A 25254-nucleotide genomic window follows, 5' to 3' on the forward strand; every position below is an offset into this window, starting at 1 on the left:
TAACCTGGATTTGCACTCATATCACCATCCGATGGGGGATACAGCGAAGACAGATAAGAAAATGGAAATGTATTGTAAGAGACTGCCAGGTCGACAGGAGAAATTCATACTCCTCATCTTTTATCTTCATCTGTGGTACAGGCCTATGGTGAGTGGCATGTTGAATCCTTTGACATTCATACAGTCTCACTGCAAAAATATTCATATCTGGGCCAAAAGACTCTCATCCATGAAGTGACTAAAAGCAGCTCAAAGTGCATCAAAAGTTGCTCCTTTAACTGCTGCATTATACACGCGTAAAAAAAACCCCTCTAATTAGGAAACGGTCTACTTAATTATGCCCTAATGACATCTTTATTGCAACGCTATTACCGTTATTATCCAGTGCTTTTTGGAGCACACACCACACTTGGACAGCAAGCGTCTTCATTAAGCTGCAGGCGCTAATTTGCGGTTATCAAGACTGGAGAGCTGCATCCATCACCGCCATCCGTCTGCTATCAATCAGTGCTGTCATTGATTCATCAGGAGGGAAAATATGAATGGGAAATTAAAAAAAAATAAAATAAAAATTGGGTATGACTGGTCCAGATGTTGTCCTACACTCTGCAAGGGTTGAGCATGAATTTGCTAAAAGCACAACATTACTGTAATTTTAGCCACAAAATATCAACTTGAGTCATTTTAAATAGCTTCAGCTTCCAGGGAAAAAAACAACTTTATTTATTTTCGACTTTCGACTTTTTGGGTTTTTTTTTTTTTTTTTTTAATCTCTAAAGGGGACAGTTCTTGAAAAATACACCTGAAGGAGTGACCAAAAAGAAGGGCATCTATCTTAAGAGGTGTGTCTGTGGATGTTTGTTTAATAGACTGTTTGCTGCTGATAATTTTCACCATCGCTGCACACACTCGGCTTATGGTGTATATGTATCTGCGTTACTGTAGATAACTTGGTTGCCTCTTATTTTCAGGCTGAAGCAATTCATCCGGACTGCGCCATCATCTCCCAGCACCTGAGGGCTCGGGAGATTTGTAGGCAGACGAGGAGGAGCGAGGCGCAAAACCAGACCGACCACAGCGGTGGGTTCATGTGTGGTGCAGCAGCTGCTTCTGCTGCTGCTGCTGCTTTTACTTCTTCTTTGTGTTTCTGCGCACAAACACATACTTTTAAAGAGATAACTGAGAAATCTTGGCGCACTGCGATATGTTTTTAATAGACAGGAATGTGGGCTAAGCTTAAAAAAAAGAGAAAAAGAAAAAGCTGGGGAGTAAAAGACATAATACACAGGCGAAAATCAAGAGATGGAACTAAAAACAGCACATTATAAAAACCCATGGAGGCAAACGGTGTAGCTTAAACTCTCTATTTGACCTCTCAGGATGTTGTGCCTTCTTTCTATCTATTCACACAATCACAAGAAGTAGTTTTCAGCTCAGTTCATGTGACCCTCTGACCCTCTGATGACCCCTCTCATTATTGCGTGAGCACATGCAAGAAACATTAAGGCCAGACATGACCATAGAAACTCTCTTGTGACCTCAATCTATGAATGGATGACACGGGTAAAAATGTAGTCAAATGTTTAAGAGTCTTGAACAAAAAGTCCAATTGTCTTTGATTCACTAGACTGCGCTTCAGTTACAATGGTCCACTTGTATAATCTTCTGTATTATAAGCTGCAATAATTTATTGTATAATCTCTTTGTAAGAATTGTACAGGATGCAACTAAGGACATTTATTCAAGTACTGTTATTAAGTACAGTTTTGAGGTATTACAAGTTTAGTGTTTAAGCTTTGATTACTAGAAAGTTTTCAGATTAAAATTCAACATCTGTTAACATATGTTAAATATTTGACATTCTTATTTGAAAATTTTCTGAAAGTTATTGGATTATCAACGTAGCTGCAGATTAATTTTCTGTCCACAGACATATTGACTGATTGACTAATACTTTTAGCTCTGAAGAGGGCTTTCTGATTTCAATATGCTCACCAAGACAAGAGTCTGAATCTATAAATACACATAATAAATGTTTTTTTCATAATAGTAGCAGACAGTGCAGGTGTACTGGGGATAGAATGGTGAGTGGTAAAAGGTTAACTGTGTTCAACAGCAATAGAAGTAGCAGCAGAAAAGACCTGATGCATATAAAGAGACAATAATATACAGCACTTTACAGTACGGCCACAGTACAATACACATTTCTTAATATATGGCCAAGTTTTTTTTTAATCTCATCTTATCTTATTTTGAAAATGCAGAGAGAAGTCTGTGGTGTGCACCGACACAGTGACAGTACACCATGTTTTTTTCATCATACTGATCTTATACCCACACTGACACCTGTTCTTCCTCCTGGTGGTGGCCTCACCTGCCTGTCCTTCCAATCTGATTCATTGACCTCATTATATACTAATGAACCTGGCATCTCACAGAGGGCCTCCGTACCGGGCTGCATCACTGAAGCCGAGCTCTTTGCCACTTCATCAGAAACTGCCCCAGAATATCAACAATCTGGCAACTCCCCTGCGTGAGAGTGATGAACTTTAACATTTCCAGACTAATTTGATCTTAATTACCCCTGATGACTCTGAAAGCCAGAGCGACACAACACTTTGGTGCAAAGCTGTCATCCGGTGCTCATTACGCAGATAAATGTCTGCTGATGAATTTCACTGTCGAAGTAGGTGTGTTTGTGCGTCCATCAGTGTGATGCTAACCTTGCAGGTGACATGTAATCATGCAGAGTTGGAGAGTCATGCAGAGCTGAAATTTGGCCTTTGTGAAATAATAAGAGCCATCAGTGACTGATCCCTGGGGGTAAATGTCTCAAGTAGACCTCACATGCTGTATACTGATGCTAAAAGTGTTGCCATTGGCCAAAAACCAGTAAACAAGACTAGGTCTCTGTGTTCACATCAGCAGTAATTTAATACAACCAAATTCCCCCAGAGCTGTTCTCATTTGAGTCTTTCCCCATTCCTTTTGTCAGACAATGGAACGAGTATGAAACAGTGACTGAAATGCAGCACCATTAAGATGACATGTTAAGCAGCAGTCACTTCCAAGCCATTTCCAAGCTACGTTTTCCTCTAGTGCCATCATGAGGCTCACATTTTCATATTTTCAGTGGCCCAGTTGCCAAAAAATGTTTTTCTCCCTATAAAATAGTATTTTAATAGTTTAGGATAACATCTCAGTGGATAGGGATGGATATAACAGTGAGAGAAAGGCCATAGCGGCATTTGTTTGTGTGCACATGTTCACTCCAAGCTCCTTCTGTCTGCTTCCTCAAGCCACCTGTCCACTACAGGCATGGTGTTGAACTGCTCCATGTCTGGACCCTCCAGGCTAATGAAGAGCAGCCTTGTCAGTGTGTTTACACTGAGGTTGCTCCTCTAGTCTGTCTTAATATACTTCATGGCACTGATGCCCCACCCGACAGATGCTGTGGACAGAGGCAAGACCAGGATGATCTCCACTATGAGGGGGAGGGTTTTGTTTTTGTTTTTTCGATCAACATCCACAAAAAACAGTCACACAGACTCTCACACACACTCACACAACTTAATAAGCTTCTCCATCTGCTGGTGTCTCTCAGTATTTGCCTTTCTTGCCCAGATGTTAAGCGGGCATGATGATGGGCTGGACGCCATCTGCTTCGCAGCCCCTTTTTCTTTTGGTAACCTCCTGCATTTTTTTTTTTTGGTAGACATCTTTTTTTAGTAAGTGAAAGTGTGACTATGAACAGCATGTAACATATGATGGATGAATGATGATAGGGCAGGGAATACTGTGTATGACTCTGATTGGACAGGTCAATGACTGGTCAATGAACTTGCCCTGCATGAACCTTTACTGACCCTTGCCATTAGGCCATTGGTTATGTTAGACCACGTCATCACTGGTGTGATTATGTGGTTTTTAAGGTAAATGCTGCTATTTGAATGTTGAAGGTTTGAATGGATTTTGTGCAGCTAAACTGTTGAAAAGACTCTTCAAGTGCTTTTCCATCCAAGAAAAGCAAATTCCTCACAAATTCTCTCAAAGCACTGAGCAATTGTAAGTCATTGTCAGAGAAAAATTGATATAAAATAAAAATCATATCTAGCCAAAAAACATTTTTTTGTGAAAAAAAAAAGAAAAAAAAACCCACCCAGTACCTTAAACATCAAAAATTTTATCCCCTTAAAACATATGATCCCACTTAGAAAACTGAACGCATGCTGCTTAATAGATGAAAGCGTCCTCCAGCTCCTCCCTCAGTGTTGTTCTGGAAGCACTCACTTTGTGTCAAAAGCAATTTCAAACGTCACTCTTAATCCTAAATGAGGTGACATTCAGGTGGCTAAGGGTATAGCTTCCTCTTGAGCTGCCTTCTAATAAAGGCCTAAGAATAGAGCCCTGCTCAATGGGTGACTTTTCGTTGATCCGAAAGGAAATGTTTGAAATTAACCATCAACCTCTTGACATGACTGTTAATTGTGAACTCTGACAGTTAGACGCACCAGGGAATACAACATCATGGTTTTCCCCACGTGATAATTCAGACCTCTCCCTGTGAAGGGGGATGTCAGTCCCAGTGAAACAGCATAAGTTTCCATAATTCATGGTTTTCTCTGCACTCATTTTTTGTTTTATGGATGAATGAGGACAAATGTTTAACACAGATCATATAATTGTGCCTCTTTCTTTGGTGCCTTTAATCTCATACCAAGAGTGAAATCTTTTCATAATCAGCACATTACGGTTGTCACATCACTCTCACAGTGGTCTGTATGACTCAAATCTAGAGATCTGAATTTAAGCATCTAGAAGTATGAACTCCCTTATGGGAATATTATTCTACCACTTGACAGACAGTAACTTTCATTTGTACTTGGAAGCAATCTAATCTGTAAGAGCAATCTGACAAACAGCTTGAAGTAAACAACCTAGATAACTTATACCTTTGGTTCAGATGCAGTGCAAAGGACAGGACCTGAACACAAAACGAATTTTCAGAAAGTTCCGCCCATGACACACCAAAACAAATGGAAACAGGACGGAAAGTGTACAGTCATGCTAGCAGCTTTGTGAGGCTAAGTGTTGGGTTTTGCTGGAAAAGAAGTATTTCATAGGATAGTGTTGTTTGACCACGTCAGAAATCAAAAATGTTTATAGCAGAACAACCACAGGTAATTGTGGTGAAGTGAAAAGATGGCCGCTGTAGAGGCAACAGTGCACATTGTACAGTCTCTAATAAGACATTTGTAGTGTTGCACTGAAAAGTGACAGAAGTACTTGAGTGATGAACACAAATGCTACTGTATATATATACTGTACTGTATATATACATATATATATTTGTGAGTCTATGTATTTCTTGTTCTGCTTTGAAGTATCTATTTGACAAGGCCTGTCAACAATAAGTCAGATCAAAATGCAGCTCTGCAAACGAAATTCAGTGGGAGCTCTCAGTGTAGTGCAGCTGGTCTTTTGCCTTTTGTTTGTTTTTTGATCCAGCACCAGTGGAAGTTTTCTGGATGTGCCAGCTGTACACCCTATTTATAAAGTAATCTTTTTTAATATCTTTTCTAATAGCATCTAATGTGTGCTGTGGGTGTCAGCTAATAGCAAATAATGCGCCTTAACATTAAGTGTTTCTGTTGACGGTACATCCTCCTAACTTCTAATGAATTTATCTGTTTTATTGTTGCCCTCTTCTCCAACATGACTTAAATTCACCTCGACAACCTGCCAGATAAATTTTATAGAGAAACATCTGAACTTCAGTAATTAAATCAGGTGTACCTTCAGCTCTCCTGTTCGTTAGTGCCATTAATGCCGCAGCAGAGCCTGAGCAAATAAGACAGCTGTTTGGTTTTGTTTGTTCCTCCCACCAAAGTGCCCATAAACGTGCCACTGTCTCTGCTGTGAAAACTGAAATACTATTTGGAAGCTAATTCCTCCTTGAATAGATGCCTGTGTTTTTCTGTTAGGATTTTATTAGGATTAGAGCCATCTGTGAACCTCCCACATACAATATGCTGAGAAGATGTTTCCCCTCTCACCAAATCTAAAATTTAGAGACCAACATCCGATTCTGGCATTAACCACAGTGAAATAACCACAATATCGGAGAACAAAATCCCTTAATCCCTGATACCAATTACCTCAGCACAGCTATGTAATCCCTGTATAAAGATACTGTAAATTTTCCCTTCCCTCTATCTTTCCCAGCCAAACCCCATCAAATAGTTAACTGCAAGCTTGTAACTGCATCCTTTATTTCACTGCCAGTTTTAATTGTCTTACCCAGAATGGATTTCCTCCCCTCACAACAAGATGCACTTGACAGAGGGTGGTTTGAAAAGCATAATTTTTTGGGGTGTGATTATTCTGACTTAGTGTGAACTGAAGCCCACAACACACAGAGAAGACACATTTTTATAATTAGAAGGCTTATTGTGGACATGCAGGGTTTCAAGTTAGCTTTCAGGTGTCCCAGTAAGTCAGTGAGCATTGTCCTGGAACTGATTCACCTATACGTAATTCCGCCATTATTTATGTTACTCATTACATGTGTGCATGTCCTGATATAACATGCCTAAATGTCAGTTGTGAAAATTGTATCTAAGGATACAACTTTTCAGGGCCCCAGACTTGTTTTTGCTAAAATGTCTTGCGGTCTGCAAATATGAATCTGTAAATATTTTATACTTTAATTTCACACTGCTTTGGGTCCCCAAAGAAAAATTATTTATTTTTCTATATATGATGTAGTATCTGTGTTTTTTCTGCAACAAATCGGAAAAAGCAGAAAAACTAATTTTCAAGTTATTGTCTTGTGCAGACTGAAGCCAAGTTGTTCTCCCTTGATAGGTTTTGGACTACTGGTGATAGCACTACTATGGTTATCGAACAAAACCAAGAATTTAGATGAAAGATGAGTCCAATAACATAACATCCAGCTTTCACTTTATGGCCCCAAGGACAAATTTGTCTTGCAGCCAGTTAAACACACAAGACATGCAGACCTAAACAGAAGGCACATAAAATATAATAAAATAAAAAAGGTCTAAAATGAACTATGCAAGATCACATTACACAATTCACATCAAGTGATGGAATAACACAACATTCAGCCACCATCACCCAATCTTAAAACTACACTACCATGATCACCCACAATTTTTTTTCTTTTTTTAAAAAACTGTATACATAAAACTATATATATATATATATATATATGAATGTATACACAACAGTCACCGTTATGTACAGTCACTGAGCACTTTGTGAGGAATATCTGTACACTTGCCTATTTGTGCAATCAGCCAATCATATGGCAGCAGTGTGATGCATAAAATCATGGAGATACAGGTCAGGAACTCCAGTTAATGTTTACACCAAACACACTGCTTTAATTTGTGTTTAATTTAATTGTAATAATAATTTTATTAATTTAATTGTATTTCTGAAACTGTTGATCTCCAGGAAACATTCATTAGGATTCATCCTTTTTCTTTTTTTTTTTTTTTTTTTTGAGTTATTACAGTCTGGACTGAGGTGGTGGACAAAGACCACAATAACTCCTGTTGCCTATATGAGGGCGTGTAACTTAAAACCTGTGGTGGTAGCATGTTTGGTTGTGTGCTGGAGTCAACTGCTGTGTAAACCCCACAATTCATAGTGCCACCCCTGAGACAACACCTCCACCTCAGTGAGCAAACAGTCAGTAAAATGACAGACAATGTGAGAATGTATTTCAACACCATCCCTCTGCCCCTCCACAGTCCGCAGCTTCAGGAACATCAGTCTGAGTCAGCCTGACAGAAACAGAGGAGACGCTGACGTCAGTCATGCAACTCCCAGGTCCTTCTTGAATAATTGCACAGCACTGCCCCATTATCCTTTCCCAGGGTTACGTTAAACGTGACATCATTTCGGTCAGACCACCTGATTGGATGCACGTGCTTGGTTTTGTGAGATAGGGAAACACAGGAGAAGGAGAGGATAATGGATTAGATACACTGGCTTTGTATAAATGAAGTAAGGCAGTGAGAGAAAATGGATATTTCATCCAGACAGATTGCTGCCTGTAAGTTACTGCTCTGTCTCAGAAAAATGTCAGCAGCCACAGAGGATGGCTTACATTACCTGGAGTGCATGCCAAGGGGGGAGACTGTTTTTGTTTTGAGTTTTGATTTTAATTAATTTTTAAGGATAGGGTATTAAACAGGTACAATTTGAAATTACATGCATTTGACAAGTAAAACCTTTTAATATTATGTTTAGTTGAATTAAAAGATAACTGTAGAAAACGAGTCTTAGAAACCAAAACGTCTTCTTACATCTCACGACTTTTTGATTTTTAGCCACACTAATGATATGGCTGTAGGGATTGGAAAATTGGTTGTTCAGCGGGTCCATCACTTTGTCCTAGACTGAAATATTATAACAATTATTTGATTTGTTTCCACCAGCAGGTGCCACCAGCAGGTTCACACTGCTGGTTTTACAGACATTCAAGGTCTTTGTGAACTTAGGTGATCAATGACTAATGTATAGAGAAAACTTCTACAGCCATGCTGGCAGCTTGGTAGGAATGTCAATAGTTTAGGTATTTAGTGATAAATCAAAGTACTGGACAAACTGAAATTTGGACCTGATGATGGCTTTAGATGAAAAGAGAAGGGCGACAACAATTTCATCACAATTCATCCTGCAGGGAACATGAATGTGTGTGCCAAATCACATGACAATCCGAATAGTTGTTGAGACATTTCACTAAAAATCACAAATGTCAAGCTCATGGTGGTGCTACAGGAAATTTCAGGGGATCACAAATGTTGTTAGGATTCATTCTCAAGCCACCATGAATGTCTGAACATAATTTCGTGACAATCCATCCAGCAGTTATTGAGATATTTCATATTGGACCAACTGACCAACACTGCCATCCACATATCCAGCTAGTGTGGCTAAAAGTAGAGACTACGTGTCCAGTAGTTGAACCAAAATATCTCAATTAACTTTAAATGAAAATGGATTTAAATATCATAGTAAGGGACTTTATTTATTTTCTATCCCTAACGTGCCTTGATTACATCAGTATCTTCTTCTGAATCACACAGATTAAGAAAATGCTAAATATTAAATGTATGGCTTGATAAATGTGACAAAATGAATGTCAGCCTCAGCACAAAACGTCCGCTGAGATCGTGCTGAGTGAAGAGTAGGAGTCCTAATTTTCACATGCAGACAGGCTGTGCTGACGGTTTACTCAGACATCACTCCTGGCCTTTTGAAACATCTTCATGTTTCCTGGAAACTTACAGAGCCGAGGGACTTTCAACTTTTTTCATCGAAGAGATTTCCTGCCGAAAATGTATTTGACATTTATTTTGGTCTCACTTCAGCCTTGGGGATAAATGGGGGGAAAAAAACTCCTTGCATTGCTTTTTTCTTTTATTCGTCACTGCTGTTGACATTTACCCAACGTGGATGGAGACGGCTTCAGATATTTGCAGCACCCCACACCATGTTTATCACTATGAGTAATATGCACCAGAGGTTGCTCCTCTGAGGGAGTTACTCTGTTTGTTCATTTGTTTAGTGTCAAACCTGTCACCTTATCTCCTGAGACCTTGTCAGGGACAGAAAAGAACAACACTGATAAGTAAATTCACTAAATACTTGTAAATAATCCCAGGTTTATCCAGAATCTGGAAAATGTGGGACAGTAGATGTAAATATCTGGTGTGTGACATTAGGCAAAAGCTTTTACCGTAATCCTTTTACAGAAACAAGAGAAGGCGAGTGCAGTTCTGCTGGACTAGGGATAAAACCTGTCAGCTGATTTTAGGCACTCATATAGATTTATTAGGTCAGGATTAATAGAAATGTCCTCTTTTGGTCACACGAGAAGAACTATGTGATTAGGTAATGAGGTCACCTGTATGTACTGTAGCTTCTGTGGTTAGTGTGGATGGTATTTGAAGGCCTGCGGTTGGCAGAAATGCTCCTACCTCGTACTCAATAAATATAACAGCAGGAAGTGCGGGATGCTGTGAGAAATTCATCATTCTTTTGCTGGAGTTCCAGACATTTTGAAATTCATAGAGTCTGTCACAGATGTTGTCAGATGCTGAGGCATTTGATTGATGAATAAATAGCACTGGATCCTCTTTTCCTTAGAAACACATTTACAGGCACACGATAATGTTGCTACTATTCAGATACTGTAAGAAAAGCAATTGTCTGCTTAAGCTGCTTATGTTAATACATAAACTGGCTGTTCCCCTTTATGAGCAGAAAAGATTCCTTTGATCATCCAGGGGTTGTCCTGATGCGCAAAACACATTTCAACAAAAACACTTGCATTTCAGAAAACACATTTGCGGCCATGCTAGTGGCTCTGTGACGCTGCACTGAGGCACATCAGTACTTTCTCACTGCTAATTTCAGCAATGCTAACACGATCACAATGACAATGCAACATGTTCATGTTTATGATTTATTATTATTTGTTAGTTTAGTGTGTTACTTATTTGTATGTCCATTGCAATATTTGCTAAATAGCATGAAACAGATGAGACAGTCAGTGTGTTAGTTTTGAAAGTATTTGATAAATATTATTGGTGGCTTTGAAAAGTTAAGGGGTCACCAAAGCTATTACAAATCATCCTGAAGGGAACATGACTGTTCCAGTGTTCATGTATGTGCATCCAATGGTTGTTGAGACGTTTCACTCAAACCCACAAATGTGAACCTCATTTGTGGGTCTAAAGGAAAAGTCAGGAGATTGCCAAAATCATTAGGACTTAAGGCTGGTTCATGGTCTGTCAGAACTAATTCATAAGACATCAAAAGTGTTTAAACCTGATCCAAACAGCCACTCTCGAAGGTGAGTGAAAAGATGGAACACACAGTTTGGATGGAGTTTATCAGCTTTATCCTCTGGGTACATAAAATGTACAAAGTTTAAACTAATAGCAGTCAAGAGATCTGTGTCAGGGACCAAAGCAACAGACAGACTGACATTGCTAACCACAGAGCCATGCTGCTAACACAACATCATTTCAGAAATCAAGAAAGCATTTCAGAATCCAGAGCAGAGTACTTCCCTTTAAGTTTCACAATCTGGGCCCTGAAGAACCAACAGACTCAGATGATGTCTCACATTTCATGATGGCGTGCTGCCTTCTGAATTAATGTGTGTGACAGCTTCAGTCCAGCAGACAGAACTAATCAGCTGATGGCTCAGGACTGACAGAAAGCATGAATTCAGATTAAATATGAAATGAAGCCAAACACAAAAAAATATACAAACAGTAAACACAGTATGTACATAAACGTAATTTTTAATGCAACAAAACCCCCCTCTCTACCACTGAGGGGCAAAACAAACTTGCCATGGCTGTTATGAAAGGACAGAGCTGTCTAGAGGAAAACAGAAATATCTTCAAAAAGTAAAGGCCATCAGAATAACAAATGAGCTGAATGAGGACAGTGAGTGATATGGACACTGAAATGTGGTCAGAAATGGAGTTTCCTGATACTGTGGAAGTAATGATTTCTAAGATTATTTTCTGGACATTTTGCCCTTCAGTTTAAGGGCACACAGAAAATAAGGGAAGAAAGATATGGGGTATGACGTGCAACAGAAGTCCCAGCCTCCTGTAATGGGAGTAATGTCATACTAAGCAAATATAGATGATCTGGGTTCAACTTTCAAGGAAGATTTCTTTTTTCTTTTTATCGTTGCAATATAACAAAAGACATAAGAAAGACTTAAACAATGGTGGATGTGTGAGAATGTGTAGACATCAAGGCAAAACAACAAAGCAGCAAAACAGTTTGTGACATTGAATGACATAGTTACACTGATCATGTTCTTATTATCAGAATAATAAGAACAACTACTTATATTGTTATTATGTGGAGATGAGCTGGATCTTCTGAGGCTGCAATTTGTAAGGCAGGCTCAGGGGAAAGCAGGACAGCAGAGTCCCTCTAGAAGTATAATTAAAATTTAAATATTGTTTTTGTTGTTGCTGTTTTCCATAGCAGTATTGCCACTCTGTCTCCTAGAAATTATGTATATGTACAACAAAAGCGCAAATACGTTTTCTAGGAAATATAATTGTGACTGGATTAACATAAGATAATGAGGAAAATGATTTCTGTCAGATTAACCGATCTTGCAGCACAAAATTCACTTGTAGTGACTACAACATTATTCAGGCACTCACAGCACAGAGAGGTAGTTTGTTGTTGTGGTTTTGATCCAACCAGCCCAGTCTTTGTCCAGTCTTTAATTCCTTTTCCAACACTTTTCCCAGTATTCAGCCCCCCTCCATTTTCCGTCCTCTTCTGGATGGGGAAGCACTGTCAGCCCTGAAGCTGGATTTGCTTGCCTGGGCAGATCAAAATCAAGAGGAGTTCAAAGAATATATCTGTATTCTGTGGTAACAGATGCTGACTCTTGTGTGTTTGCCACCTCAGGGTTTGGAGGGGGGGGGGCAGCAACAACTTCTTATTACTGTGAAATTGTTCAAATATGGATGACAAGGAGATTGAGACATTTAATTGACTGATACTCCCTGCTCTTCCCTTTGTCTGTGATTGTAGGATGTAAAACAGAGTGGGACGAGATCAGATGTTGGCTGAGAGCTGAAGTCGGGCAGGTGGTCAACGTATCCTGTGCTGAAGTCTTTCAACATTTTTCCAGCAATCAAGGTTTGTCTGTTGGAACACACGTTGACATGCAAATGCAGAAAAGAACCTCTAATTTCCAACCATCTAATCAATGTGACTGAAAATACAGAAGGTAATGTACAAGTCCCGTTATGTAGTGGTGCACTGTCACTCCACTACCAAGTATGATAATCTGCACTGTAAAATCTGCAGCACTAATGCAGGCTGGAGTCACTCTGATGAAAGAGCACAGTATGAATTATTCATGTATGTTTGTTGGCAAGACTATATATATATATATATGATTACACCAAGTTCTCCAGTTTTAATGTAGACAAGAGGGTAAAAGGGTTTAAAACAGTTGCTTAGGGCAAACATGAACATTTTCATGTTTATTTACTCCATAACAAGTAATTTCCTTGTTTAAAATATAGTTTAAACTGTTATGAATTATGAATAATTTGTATGTGCAAACTAGTGTTTATAGGACATTAGTAAATTTTTAAAATATGGAAACCTTTCAGTCTTTCAGTTTTAAGGCATACAGACATTGTAAATAAAACAAAGTAAATGTTGGTCTATTTGTGCTGTATTGCCTTGATAGATTTGTCATTATGATGGATCATTAAGGGAGGTAAGGTCAGGATCATTAAGGAGTAATGTTCTTTCCTCCTTTACGTTGATAGAAATTATGGCTCATCATGATCTGAATTGCAGATCACCAGTGTCTTTGCTTTCATCGGTGCAATTGGCAGCATTTGAACTCTGCTGGTTCCTGTTTGCTCAGCTCAAAGGGAATAGAGAAAACACACTGCTGTGCATTTCTGTGATTCTTTGTTCAAACAGACGCACAACAGTCCTGCTAATGCCTGTGTGTGTGTTATCTGTGGCATTCACATTTCGATGTACAATCCCATAAACACAGCGGTGCAGGGAACGATCCAGCTGACAACCTTTTCCTGACACCTGCGGTTTCCAAATGGACGTTAACCAGGAGTGAATGTCAGCAGACGTGAACAAGGACATGAGCGCTTCAAATGTTTTCTGACTGAAAACACTAATGGAGTGAAATGGTCCAAGAGAGGAAATGTCAGTCTAGCGGTCCAAATGTGTTAACATTCAAGTGCAAGAATGACAAATTTCCATAACAATGTAGCCACAGTATGTTTTTTAGAAGAGGAGAGTGAAGTAAAAGTAGAAAAATCTGAGGCTACAGGGTTTCATGACAATATACATTTCAAGGTTTTGATGTGGTAAATTCAGTTAGTAAGACTCAGAATAAATGGAATTGTTAACTGGCGAATAAAGATTGTGAGCTTTAAGCTATAAGCATATCATATTTTTGCATAAGGCTGCAATACCAAAACAATAGTGATGGAGCAAATATTCATATCCTTCACATAAAGCAGCCATAATCAAGATGTGTATAATAACAATGCATCAAATGACAATGTGAAAATAATGTGACAGTGTGAAAGGAGTTGCTTGTAGTGGTGAACCTACAGAGAATTATCACCTTTAATCTGCTGCTCCCCTCGGCTTTATGAAGCTTTATAATGAGTTTCAGTTCATTGTTTAGCTGTCTGGCCCACAGCTGTACTGATTTGGTTCATTCTTATCGCTCACTTAGTGTCATTTTCGGCTGCAATAGGCAGCTGTTTTCAGGGAAAAAGCTCTATAAAAACCCACTGTACAAGAACCAAACAACAGACACAGTTAGCAACTAGATGGTGAACACAGTGGAGCATCTAGCAGCTAAAGAGCCAGATATTTCCCTCAGGAGCTGGTAGAGACCAAAGGCAGAACTAAGAGTGTCTTTTGGACTTACATATATCAGGCGACCAGAAATATAACTCAAAATGAATTTTAATGTTGCTGTGGATCTGCTGAATGTGGAAATAAACAACTGTTTGCTAATGAGGTCCCCATATCAATTTAAATGATGATGATGATGTCACAAACTGTTTAAAGCTTAATCTTTTTATAAGGTTTGGTAAAGAGGAAAGAGTTTTATGATTTGGTGTGTCAGAACAATTCAGAAACAGACAAGTTAAATGTTACGACTATAACTCCTGCTCCCTGAAGCAAAGGAACAAGGTACAACCAGGCCACACAGGGACATGATATGCTACAGCCAGTTAATTGACTGAAAGACTCACTGACCTTTTCCACTGAACAAACTTTTTCTAGAACACAGGAACCCTTTAGGAACTCAGCTGCGGCTTTGACTGAAGGCATTTTTTTTCCCTACTTAGTTGTTTCACACCAGGATTTTCAGCTGCATTTCACAGCACAGAGGAGTTTGAACACTTGTGGACTATAAGACAATGGGCCCCCAGGCACCGACATGTCAAAGGCTTCCCAACCCTCCTACACAGGGGCAAGGCATCCAGGCTGAAAGCAGGAGCGGCTTTTGTAGTCGTTTTGTGTCTTTTTGGTCACATCGTGTCTTTTTTGTTGTCATTTCACATCTCTTTGTAGTCATTTCATTAACTTTCCGAAATAAAATGGTAATGGCCTAAGCAGCTTTGGCCCATGGGCCCTCTAACCCTGTGGGCCCCTGAGCCTGTGTCTGGTAGGATTCCATTTCAGTAATCCTTTCATCTATCCAAACAGCATTTTTATGCAGTGTTTGGCTGGTCAGCCATGCTGGTTGTGTGGTAAAATACCGTATATGTGCATAAGCAAAAACTGAGACAGAAATGTACACACGTGAGAAAAAACAGATTCACAGAGGTTCTGAATAGACTTGGAAATGTTGGGTCTCTATAAATAATATAATGCAGAGTACAGTCAAGACCTGCTCTAAATGAAAAAAATGCCCTGAGATAATTTCTGTCATGATTTGGCGCTATATAAATAAATTTGACGTGCCTTGACTTGACTGTCTTTGCAGTGGTCAGATCACTTGAATTTCTCCTTGCTGTCTGCTCCCAAATCAGGGTATGTTTACAGGAACTGCACTGTTGACGGCTGGTCAGAAATGTATCCACCCTACCAGGAGGCCTGTGTTTTCAATGATGACAGCGAGTCTGAATCTGAGGTATACAGACATGCTGTTGTAATCATGCCAATCAGTTAAGCTTATTCATATTGTTTCTGCTTCCTCTCCACTCTTCCTCCCTCGCTGCTTCCTTTTCGGTTCAGCCCTATGTGTAGGTTTAGTGCAAGGACAAAAGAAAACAAATCAAAACAAAAAACAAAAACAGCAGTGATAGTTTTGTTCCAGTGATAACTGTAAACAATTTAGGGGAGGTTACAGATGTCAGATACCAAATTGTAAAGCAAATTACAGCAATTAAAAGTTGAAAGCTTTTCCTGAATTGTCATGTTTTGATATAACTGCTGTGAACCTTTCAGTATTTTATTATTTACACACGTAATAATGGAAGAGCACCTGTAGTTGAATTGAGCCCAGTCAGATCCACAATTTCTGACATTTTGTGTGACATCTCACGAACCGAGCCATTTCCCATTCATACATTTGACAGCATCACACCTTACTCACACTCTCTTTTTCTCTCTACCAAATTTTTTTTTTTTCCAACCGTCTGTCTGTTTCTCTGTCTCCAGACGAGTTACCTCTCGACGTTCAGACAGGTTTACACTGTAGGCTATGCCACGTCGCTCATCTCCCTCATTACAGCCATAGTGGTGTTCACAGCCTTCAGGTAAGAAGAACAGAACAGCACACAGTGTCCTAAATACACTCTTAGACAGAGGGCAATAAAAGCCAAAACAACCAGGAGGTTCACTCGCATGGTTTTTGTATAGATGTGATCCAAAATATGCCTGATTAGAATGTTTGAAACTTTGATTTTATAAGCTGTTTTAGAGACTAGTATCTCAACTGTGATTCTCAGAACAGTATCTTACCATCTGCTTTTAACATAAACATCCACGTGTTCAGTCTAAGGACTGCAGGATCAATAAAAGGCCTAGTGAAGTCTTTGTTTTACAGAGGCTTATGAATCACCTTTCACATGCAAATCCATGCAGTTGTTTGCCTTCTCCCTCTGACTGTCTAATGAAACACTGATTTACATATACATAAGTGTATGTGCATTGTTCAAGATGCTTTAATTCCTATGAAGCTGTGGCTGCAACCACAGAATTAGTGCACATCTCCAAACATTGTGTACATAATTTATCAGCCTCTCTCACTTTCTATGTATAATAAAGGAAATTAATGAAAACAGGACATTCTACAGTGTCGCGAGCCCTTGTGAAACAGAAACTTTAATTACTTATAGAACCAGTGGCCAAAGCTAAAAAAGAATAAAAGAATACTAATCTTGAAAAAAATAATCTAGTGGCAAGAATCACATTTCCTATGGGATGTTCAAGTTGCTCAGAGTCTGCTGTATTAGTAGTCAGTTGTTACTTAAGCATTGGTGTCTGAAGTCTTATAAGGTTTTTTTTTTTTTTTTTAGAGATTCTTTAAAAAAAAGTGATTTTTTTTTTTTTTTTTTTTTTTTTTAAAAGGTCACAATACATTTCTGGTATACAAATATTTGATCCATGCATTCACTCCAGTTGGATTGAGTGGACTCAGTTTTGCTCAGCCCAATAGAAACACTGCTGCACTGTTTGGAAGTGTACAAGTTATTATTTTAGCTTGTTTCTTCACCATTTTTAGAAAACTGTCCCACTTACAGACTACATACTGCAGCATATCTCTCATACAGTTTGTGATCACTCTGATCATTGTTTACTTATTACTGACATCAGAAACGCACAATTCAGCTGAAGTGATGCAGCAGTGGTATGAGAAGTTTAGTCTTTACCTAAACTGCATGAATGTGGAGGCGAAAATCGTTATTGTTGTTTCTAGGATACCTTTATTGTATGTCCCTTGCCTCAAAGATTACAAATACCAAAAAAATGTGCTGTTTGGCACAAAGACAGAATGTCATTGGATGCTAATTACCCCAGTGTCTGCTGCTTTTTTTTTTTCCAGAAAATTCCGTTGCACCAGAAATTACATCCACATAAACCTGTTCTCCTCCTTCGTCCTGAGAGCCAGCGCTGTTTTTATTAAAGACGCGGTGCTGTTTGCCGATGAGACGCTGGATCACTGCTCCATGTCCACGGTGAGGGCTGAATTGTTTGTTAATGTTTCCATCATAAAGCAGATTCCCACATCTGCTGTATGATGGAGTTTACAGTGGAAACAGACAGGAGTAGAGGAGTGAAAGAGAGGAACATTCACAAAGTGAATGTTTCTTCTTTTGATGCTGTTGATGAAATGTTTACAAGACTAACAGCTCACATCACACTGTAAATGTCAAGTCAGTGGTTTACTTTGATTTTTTTCCTAGCATACAGTAAATTTCTTTTCGCTTTCTTAGTGGTAGTGATTTTGTTGTTTTGGCTTGTTGAGGGGAGGCATCCATGTGGCCTGTAATTGCTATGGAAGGTGGAAGGGCTTTGACTCTCACAACTTATTTTTAATGTTTGTTTTGATGTTCAAATCATGGTTGATTTCATATACAAACTATACTACTTATTGTTTCTTTCTGCACTGCCTTAATCCTCCCAAATCAAACTAGTTCAGAAAGTTTATACCTGACATCAGGCTCAAATATATTCAAAACAGTTATGGTGAGTTAATGACCTCTATTTTTAGGCTGTAGGTTTATCTTTTATACTGTTTTATTTGAATTTACATGATCAATGATCAGTTTTCTGTTTTAGTCTTACTGTAAGAACACTAACACATGCTTAGCTACAACATGTCTAATGTGCCTAATGCTTCTTTGTCTGGAGTCTGAAAAGGATGTATTATATATAGTACATTATTATAGGATATTATAAATGCCTTTGATTTTAAACACTGTCAAAACTGCCTCTTTGTCCTCTTTGACACAAGAGAAAAAGTTACTTAATGAGTCATCTAGACCTGCCAGCTGCACTGCTTCCAGTGTTAGACCAATGTTAAGTAGTGACACACACACACACACCCAGTAGTTATTGTATGTCTGGTGTACTAACTTTGCTTATTTTGTGTCCTCTTTAGACAGCGTGCAAGTCAGCTGTGGCTTTCTTCCAGTTTAGCATCCTGGCCAATTACTTCTGGTTGCTGGTCGAGGGCATGTATCTGCAGACCCTGCTCGCCCTGACCTTTGTCTCTCAGAGGAAATATTTCTGGTGGTACATCCTGATTGGATGGGGTGAGTGAAGGGATGACTGGAGGGTTCGTCTGAGGATGGCAAGCCCCATAACAGATTGATTTTCAAGTGATGTTATTTTTTTTATAATATGTTGAGTGCTCCATGAAAAAAAAAGAACTAAAACACCTGAGAAACCTTTCCCTCAAAACCACAATAAATTCAAATTTGTCACTGGTGACATATTAAACTTTAACTGTGGAAACTGTGTCAAATGCAAATTTACAAGGAACGTATTAGTCCATAATTAGCCTCATCACCTGTGGGACAAAGAATGTAATACTGTTTATAAAATAAAGTGGAGGTCATGCATTCACTGTTGGATTTTTCTATACTAAAAGATTTCCCCACTTTATAAGTCAGTGCTGCTGAGTTTTTGGTTTTTTTTTTGTTATGTGAGCATCTAGTTGGCTGGCGACAGCTGGCTCTTCCTAATAAATAGCATGAAACAGATGATAATATGATGCAATCCAATACAACAGTCCTGTGTGAATCTTGTAAAAGACACTTGACTGTAATTTTTTAACCTGTTTGTGGTGTATTACGGTACATTGAATCATATTGTAAAGTGTTCCTGTTATGTTGTCTACCTGATCTTCAAACACAGTATATTCACATGTAGGTTGGAGATCTATTTCTAGACATTATTTTTAGTCCCAAAATTCCCCCAAATTTATACAGTTGACTGCCTCAGCAGGGAAAGCATCTGCTCTTGCTTCCTCGTCTCTTGCTTTGTTTTCTCTGTTATCTTTTGTTTCCCTCAGCTTTCTATGCATGCTTTAAGTGCCTTTCCTTTGTGTTATCCTGTGTTACTCAGTCAGCTGATTTCCACTGTCCTCCTATTCCCATCCCATTGTCTTTATTGTTTCCTGTTTGTTGCATGTTTTCCTGTTTGAGCCTGTATTCTCGAGTGCATCTAGTGAAGCTCCACACCCACTTTCTGTGCCATTTGGGTCCTATAATCAAAACTTCACTGTACAGTTTAGCCACTATAGGAGCCTCGAAGATATCTGTCAGTTCTGTTTAGTGCTGAAGTCTTAGTTCCTAAAACTTTTAGCCAATAGCTGAGACAGAACACACAGTTGACAAAGCTACAACATGACCTTTATTTGTATATACCTTTCTACAAATAAAGGTCATGCTGGGGTTTTTATACTCCAGTCCACTCACTGTAAGAGTCAGTAAGACTGGCCACTGCTGAGGCAAGTGCTGCATTCACTGGCAAAGTCAGAAACATTTATAATGAGGAGATAGATGGAACCTATGGCAGGATGTGGTGAAGTGTGACAGCAGGATGGCAGCTCAATCACCCAGTGTCTATCTGAGCAGACCCAGGAGAGCACAAATATTGGTTGTATCAGTTGACAGGAATCTCATTAAAGAATAGCTGGTTCCTCAGCATTCAGGCAGATATGGTCCTCTCAGTAAGGAGGGTTTGTAAGTTTAGTGCAGTTGTTGCTTGGACAGTCTACTCAGAGACAACATGCTGTGGATGAGGATACTGGAGTTGGCAACTGCAGGCTTTGGGGGGCCCAGTTTGTAATTGCCACCCTCTTCTTTGACAGGAGGGAGGGAAGCAAAGTGTTTCCCTTCTGTCCATCAATCCTGTTTGTGGATAACTATAGTCTGCATCACTGCAAGAACTGGACAGAGTTTTCGAGGAGATTTATATAGGACCCTAATAGAAGAAGAGTCCTCCTTAATTAAAAAAAAAAAAAAAAAAAAAAAAAGATTGAACAACAGGGTTGCCAGACATGTTGTAGTTTTGGTCAGAGAAAGGTGAAGCAGGTGGTCTCTTCACTTTTAGCCAAGCCAGCAATATGGCTCTTGGGATGGCAGTGTCAGTCAGACCACCACTTTGGCACAAACTGGAATATCTCAGCTACTGTTGGATGAACATTTTTAGGCATTCATGGTCCTCAGCAGATCACTCCTACTGACGTCTTTGATCCCTGACATTTCCTCTTTTACCACCAGCAGGTCAAAGTTTTCACTTATTCAGTGAAATGCAGACATCTACACGTCCTCTGGCACAATTTTCTTTATGACTAAATAAGTGAAAAAAATGCTAAACATCAGCATGCTGTCATTGTGATCATGTTAACATGCCATATGAAGAAACAAAACCCATTCCAACCTGACTGAAACATAAAACTACTCACTTGTTACTGAGGAAAATCTGAAAATAAATACCTCTGTGCTGAGTATCTCTGTTTTTACAAACTGTCAAGGAACCCGGGGTGTATGTTTGTGTATCTCTGTGTGTGTGTGTGTGTGTGTGTGTGTGTGTGTATATATTAGTGGTGCTCACTCAGTATCCTGAGTGGCTCTGATGTGTCTTATCAGTTTCTACAACGTTGCTCCCGCTCATGTCTCCTGCTTTCATCCTGTATCTGTTTATTCTTTTGGCATGGAGATGCAAGTGGGGCACAGATAAATTTGATACACAGAGTAAACACATTGTTTAATGTGCCTTACAGTGTTTTTCATAAAAACTGCAGCAAACGTGAGTTGGGGGCTTGAGTGTTGTTCACATTAAATTTACTTGACAGATACACAAAGCATGAATAATTAGTCTCTGCTCTTATGTTGTAGGGCTCCCGTCAACTGTCCTCATACTTTGGGTGCTGACCAGATTCTTCTATGATGACAGAGGGTAGGATATATTACATTATATGCAGCGAAGCAACCTCGATTTTCATATGATCAAGTTCCATATGATATGATGCTATAACATTTTGTGCCACTGCATGCAGTAGTAGTAGTAATTCTTCCACAGTTTGTACTTTGATTGGAACATTATTTTAGTTTTATCTGTCTTTAATTGCAGTTGCTGGGATGACACGGACAATGTTGGTATTTGGTGGATTATCAAAGGACCAATAACAGCCTCGTTGCTGGTGAGTGGACAGCTAACGATAGTCTTGTAAAAGGTGGTCTTAAAGGCTCACTTGATGGCTAAATACATGATTGCTTAAAGTCTGAGGCTAAAGCTAGCTTAGCAACTGGTCATGTGCTAAATTCATAAATTCCAATCAGTTTAAAACCCATGGTATCAAAGCTTGATTTGTCAGAGTGGGGTTGTGGCAAGTTTCAGTAGATTTGTTTGCATCAAAATATCTTGTGTTTTCTTTCTTTTGTAATTGTGCATATGTCTGGACATGTATCTCCACCAGGTCAACATAGTCATCTTCATCAATGTGATACGGATTCTGGTTCAAAAGCTGAAATCGTCGGCCATGGCTGGCAACAGTGACACTGGACATTTTATGTGAGTCAAAACTTACTGACTTGACAAACTGAACTACATATTCAAGTTTCCGCTCGTAAAAAAACAATATTTTGAGTCCAGCCAGAGACACTTCCGTAAAGGAATCGATTGTTTACAGCAAATGGTTGTTTGTTAGATTTGGAGGACAGGTCTCTGCTGTTTGAGGGAGCTCTTGAAGAATTCAAGCAGCAACAGTGATTCTGCTGGGAGAACTAATCCCTTTTTAACAAACACGTACATTCAGGAATATTGTATCACACTAAAGTCAGCAACACCAAAAGCTTCAACACAGTAAGAAGAGTTTGCGGTGGTAGGTGGAGCTGCAGCAGCAAATGGAATTGGCATGTGAGCATCAACAGAGCAACTACATGTGAAGTGTCAGGTTATAAAGGCTGCCGCACACCTGAAAATGAGGTTGGATGTTGCTGCTCAGCAGGCAGCCAAACAGCTGATGAATGAACCACTGATTGTGAGGGACAAAAGACACAGGTGATGCCAATCAGATAATGTAAGTTTGTGATTTCAGATGTGAACAACACGAAGTGCCCAAAAGTAAAACGACAATCTTTATAGTTAAAAAGTGCACTGAAATGGTAAGTGAAGGACTGACGGTAATGGAGAGGAAAGCCAAACGATGCTACAATCTCAAGTTTTTTCAAGATTTTATTCAAGTTATGAGTGTGCACCTTTCTGCTTCTTTCTTTGATGACTGAAGCACCTGATATAGTTTTGTAGCCGCTGGCACAGCTATAGACTGTTCACAATCACGCTCACAAAATAATAATGAGGTGAAAGAAGGTCAAAAAACAGCAGATGTACACAGGTCCAATGCAAGAATTAAAGGATATTAAATGAATTAGATGAGACCCTAATTTGGACAAATGACATTTGCACTGGATGTGGACAGAGTCCTCTTTTTTCCATAAAATACATTTGGTTCTTCTTTTAAACTATGCTGCAATTGTTCAATGTTCAGGTAAAACTGCTGAGTAAGAAATTAAGGTAAGAAATGGATGGCAGTTTCTTTTAAGAGTCTACTATGAACAGGGATAGGAAAGATAACTGATGAAAACCCCCTGACAAAACACTGAACTCTTTTTTTTACAGTTAAAGAGAGAAAATGCTGCGTACAAGAATTTGCTATGGGGAGCCCAGAAATCCTGCTCCACCTGAATGAAATCTTGCCTTCCTTTTGACGTGTGGTGCAGAAACCAGCTCGGCTGAATTAATTTACAATGAGGGGACATAAAAATAGCAGTTGATACCAGAAATAGATGTCTCTCCATAGCTGTGCGACAGAATTGTTCTGCCGGTTCAAGGAATGTTTCACTTTCAAAAGCTTCATCTCTGTCTTATGAACTTCAATCTGATTCAGACGGATCTGTGATGTTAACACAAAAGCTCAAATCCCAGGTGTGACAAAAGACAAGCACAATCCTATTATAGGCTTGAAAATAAGCCTATATCTTTTTTTTTCACTCTTTAATCTTTTAGCAGCCAAGGCTGTGATGTTATTTCTGATCAAAGTGATTATTTTGGTTAGTATATTGCTATATTGTATATAATATGCAGACATCTTTGTCAAGGGCGGGATTAACTGCAGTTTATTGACCTTTGATAGGCTGACTATCTTCTGAATTGCTTTTAATTTATGTAGATATGTACCCAGCTAGTTTAAAATCTCAGTGACGTAAAAGAAGACGCATGAGAAAAGGGAGATTAAGAAAGTAAATAAGGCTAATTATCTCAGGTTTCTGTGGATGGAGCACAGGTGCAGTTGCTCTTTCCAAACCACATGACTTATAGCAAGTTGGTGCAATAACAGAATGTCGCCAAAAATTAAATGGCAACATTTACATGATATTTAGACATCACTGATCTGATTTGAACCAAGCGTTGAGCACAATGCATCTGGGGTTTGTGTTCTGACATTTTAATCTCCTCCCCTGATTGGCCTGATGACGGCGCTGTGTTAAATGTCACTGTAATGAAGATTTGACACCGCCACTTTGGCCTTGATGAAACTTGGAGGTATGATGCATTTCACTGTGCTCTGTCTGCTTTTTGTCTGGCATTTAAAAGTTTATATCTAACTCTGATTAGACTGAAACTGATTGGCCTCAGTATTACTGTAATTAAAGGCAAATGTTTCAAATTTTTAAAAGCTCTTACATCATTATCTGGACTTAAGTCTAGTCTTTCTTCTTTCTTTCATTCTTCTACTTTTGTTTCTCTCAGGAGGCTGGCTAAATCCACCCTGTTCCTCATTCCTCTGTTTGGGATGCACTACACTGTATTTGCCTTCCTGCCTGAGAACACTGGTGTAGCAGCCAGACTCTACATTGAGCTTGGACTGGGCTCCTTTCAGGTATAAAAAAAAAATAGAGAAGGAGCAGAATAAAGAGCATTACTTATGGTTGAATGCTTCACAGCAGACATTTTCACTTGACATAGTAGGAGGAGCATGTGTTACAGATAATATCAACAACAGCTTCGTTCTATTCAGGTGTGACTCTGAGCCAGCACTCACATATTAAATTATATATACCTTTCTCACTGAAAAAAGGCCTATAACACGCTTTTATCTTAAGGCTAACTAAATGATTAGTAACAGTTACCACTGTCTCTTGTGTTGTAGGGGTTTGTGGTGGCACTGCTTTACTGTTTCATGAATGGAGAGGTAGGTGAACGTTTGTGATACAAAAATCTAACCAACATTTTTCGTAGATAGCTGCTCTGGAGGAAGACATGTTCTTATTATTTGAGTTCTGGCTACACATTCTGTAGCCAGAACAGCCCCCTTAGAAAATTTAAGTCCTTTGCAGCGCACAGTTTGACACTCTGTTTTCTCATCAGGTGGCACAATAGTAAGAAGTGTGTAAACTGGACATAAAGTGACTGTAACTAATTCTTTTTCTGCCTCCTGTACAACTCCATTTGTAACCCTTTTCTAATATTATTTTATGTGTTTGTCTTCAGGTCCAAACAGAGCTGCGAAGGTGGCTGTGGAAGTGTCACAATCAAAACCATCTCACCCCAGCCAAGAGAAGTATCACTCAGATCACAATCCGAGCCCGTGGGGGTCTTGGGCGGCCTCCTTCGAGCGGAAACATCTCCTCAGTATGA

The 25254-nt window shown here is 39.2% G+C and overlaps 1 protein-coding gene across 1 annotated transcript; it reads left to right on the forward strand.

Moving 5' to 3' along the window:
* Positions 1 to 67: 67 nt before the first annotated feature.
* On the forward strand, positions 68 to 25254 carry LOC121192699 (pituitary adenylate cyclase-activating polypeptide type I receptor-like). The gene is made up of 13 exons (XM_041054502.1): positions 68 to 148; positions 972 to 1080; positions 12622 to 12729; positions 15630 to 15730; positions 16261 to 16358; positions 17648 to 17780; positions 18707 to 18860; positions 21453 to 21513; positions 21688 to 21757; positions 22034 to 22128; positions 24367 to 24496; positions 24767 to 24808; positions 25108 to 25254. Exons 1-13 carry the CDS (start codon positions 68 to 70, stop codon positions 25252 to 25254), a joined length of 1329 nt encoding a protein of 442 aa, XP_040910436.1.

Source organism: Toxotes jaculatrix, chromosome 14, assembly GCF_017976425.1.
Source record: "Toxotes jaculatrix isolate fToxJac2 chromosome 14, fToxJac2.pri, whole genome shotgun sequence".
Lineage (NCBI taxonomy): Eukaryota > Metazoa > Chordata > Actinopteri > Toxotidae > Toxotes > Toxotes jaculatrix.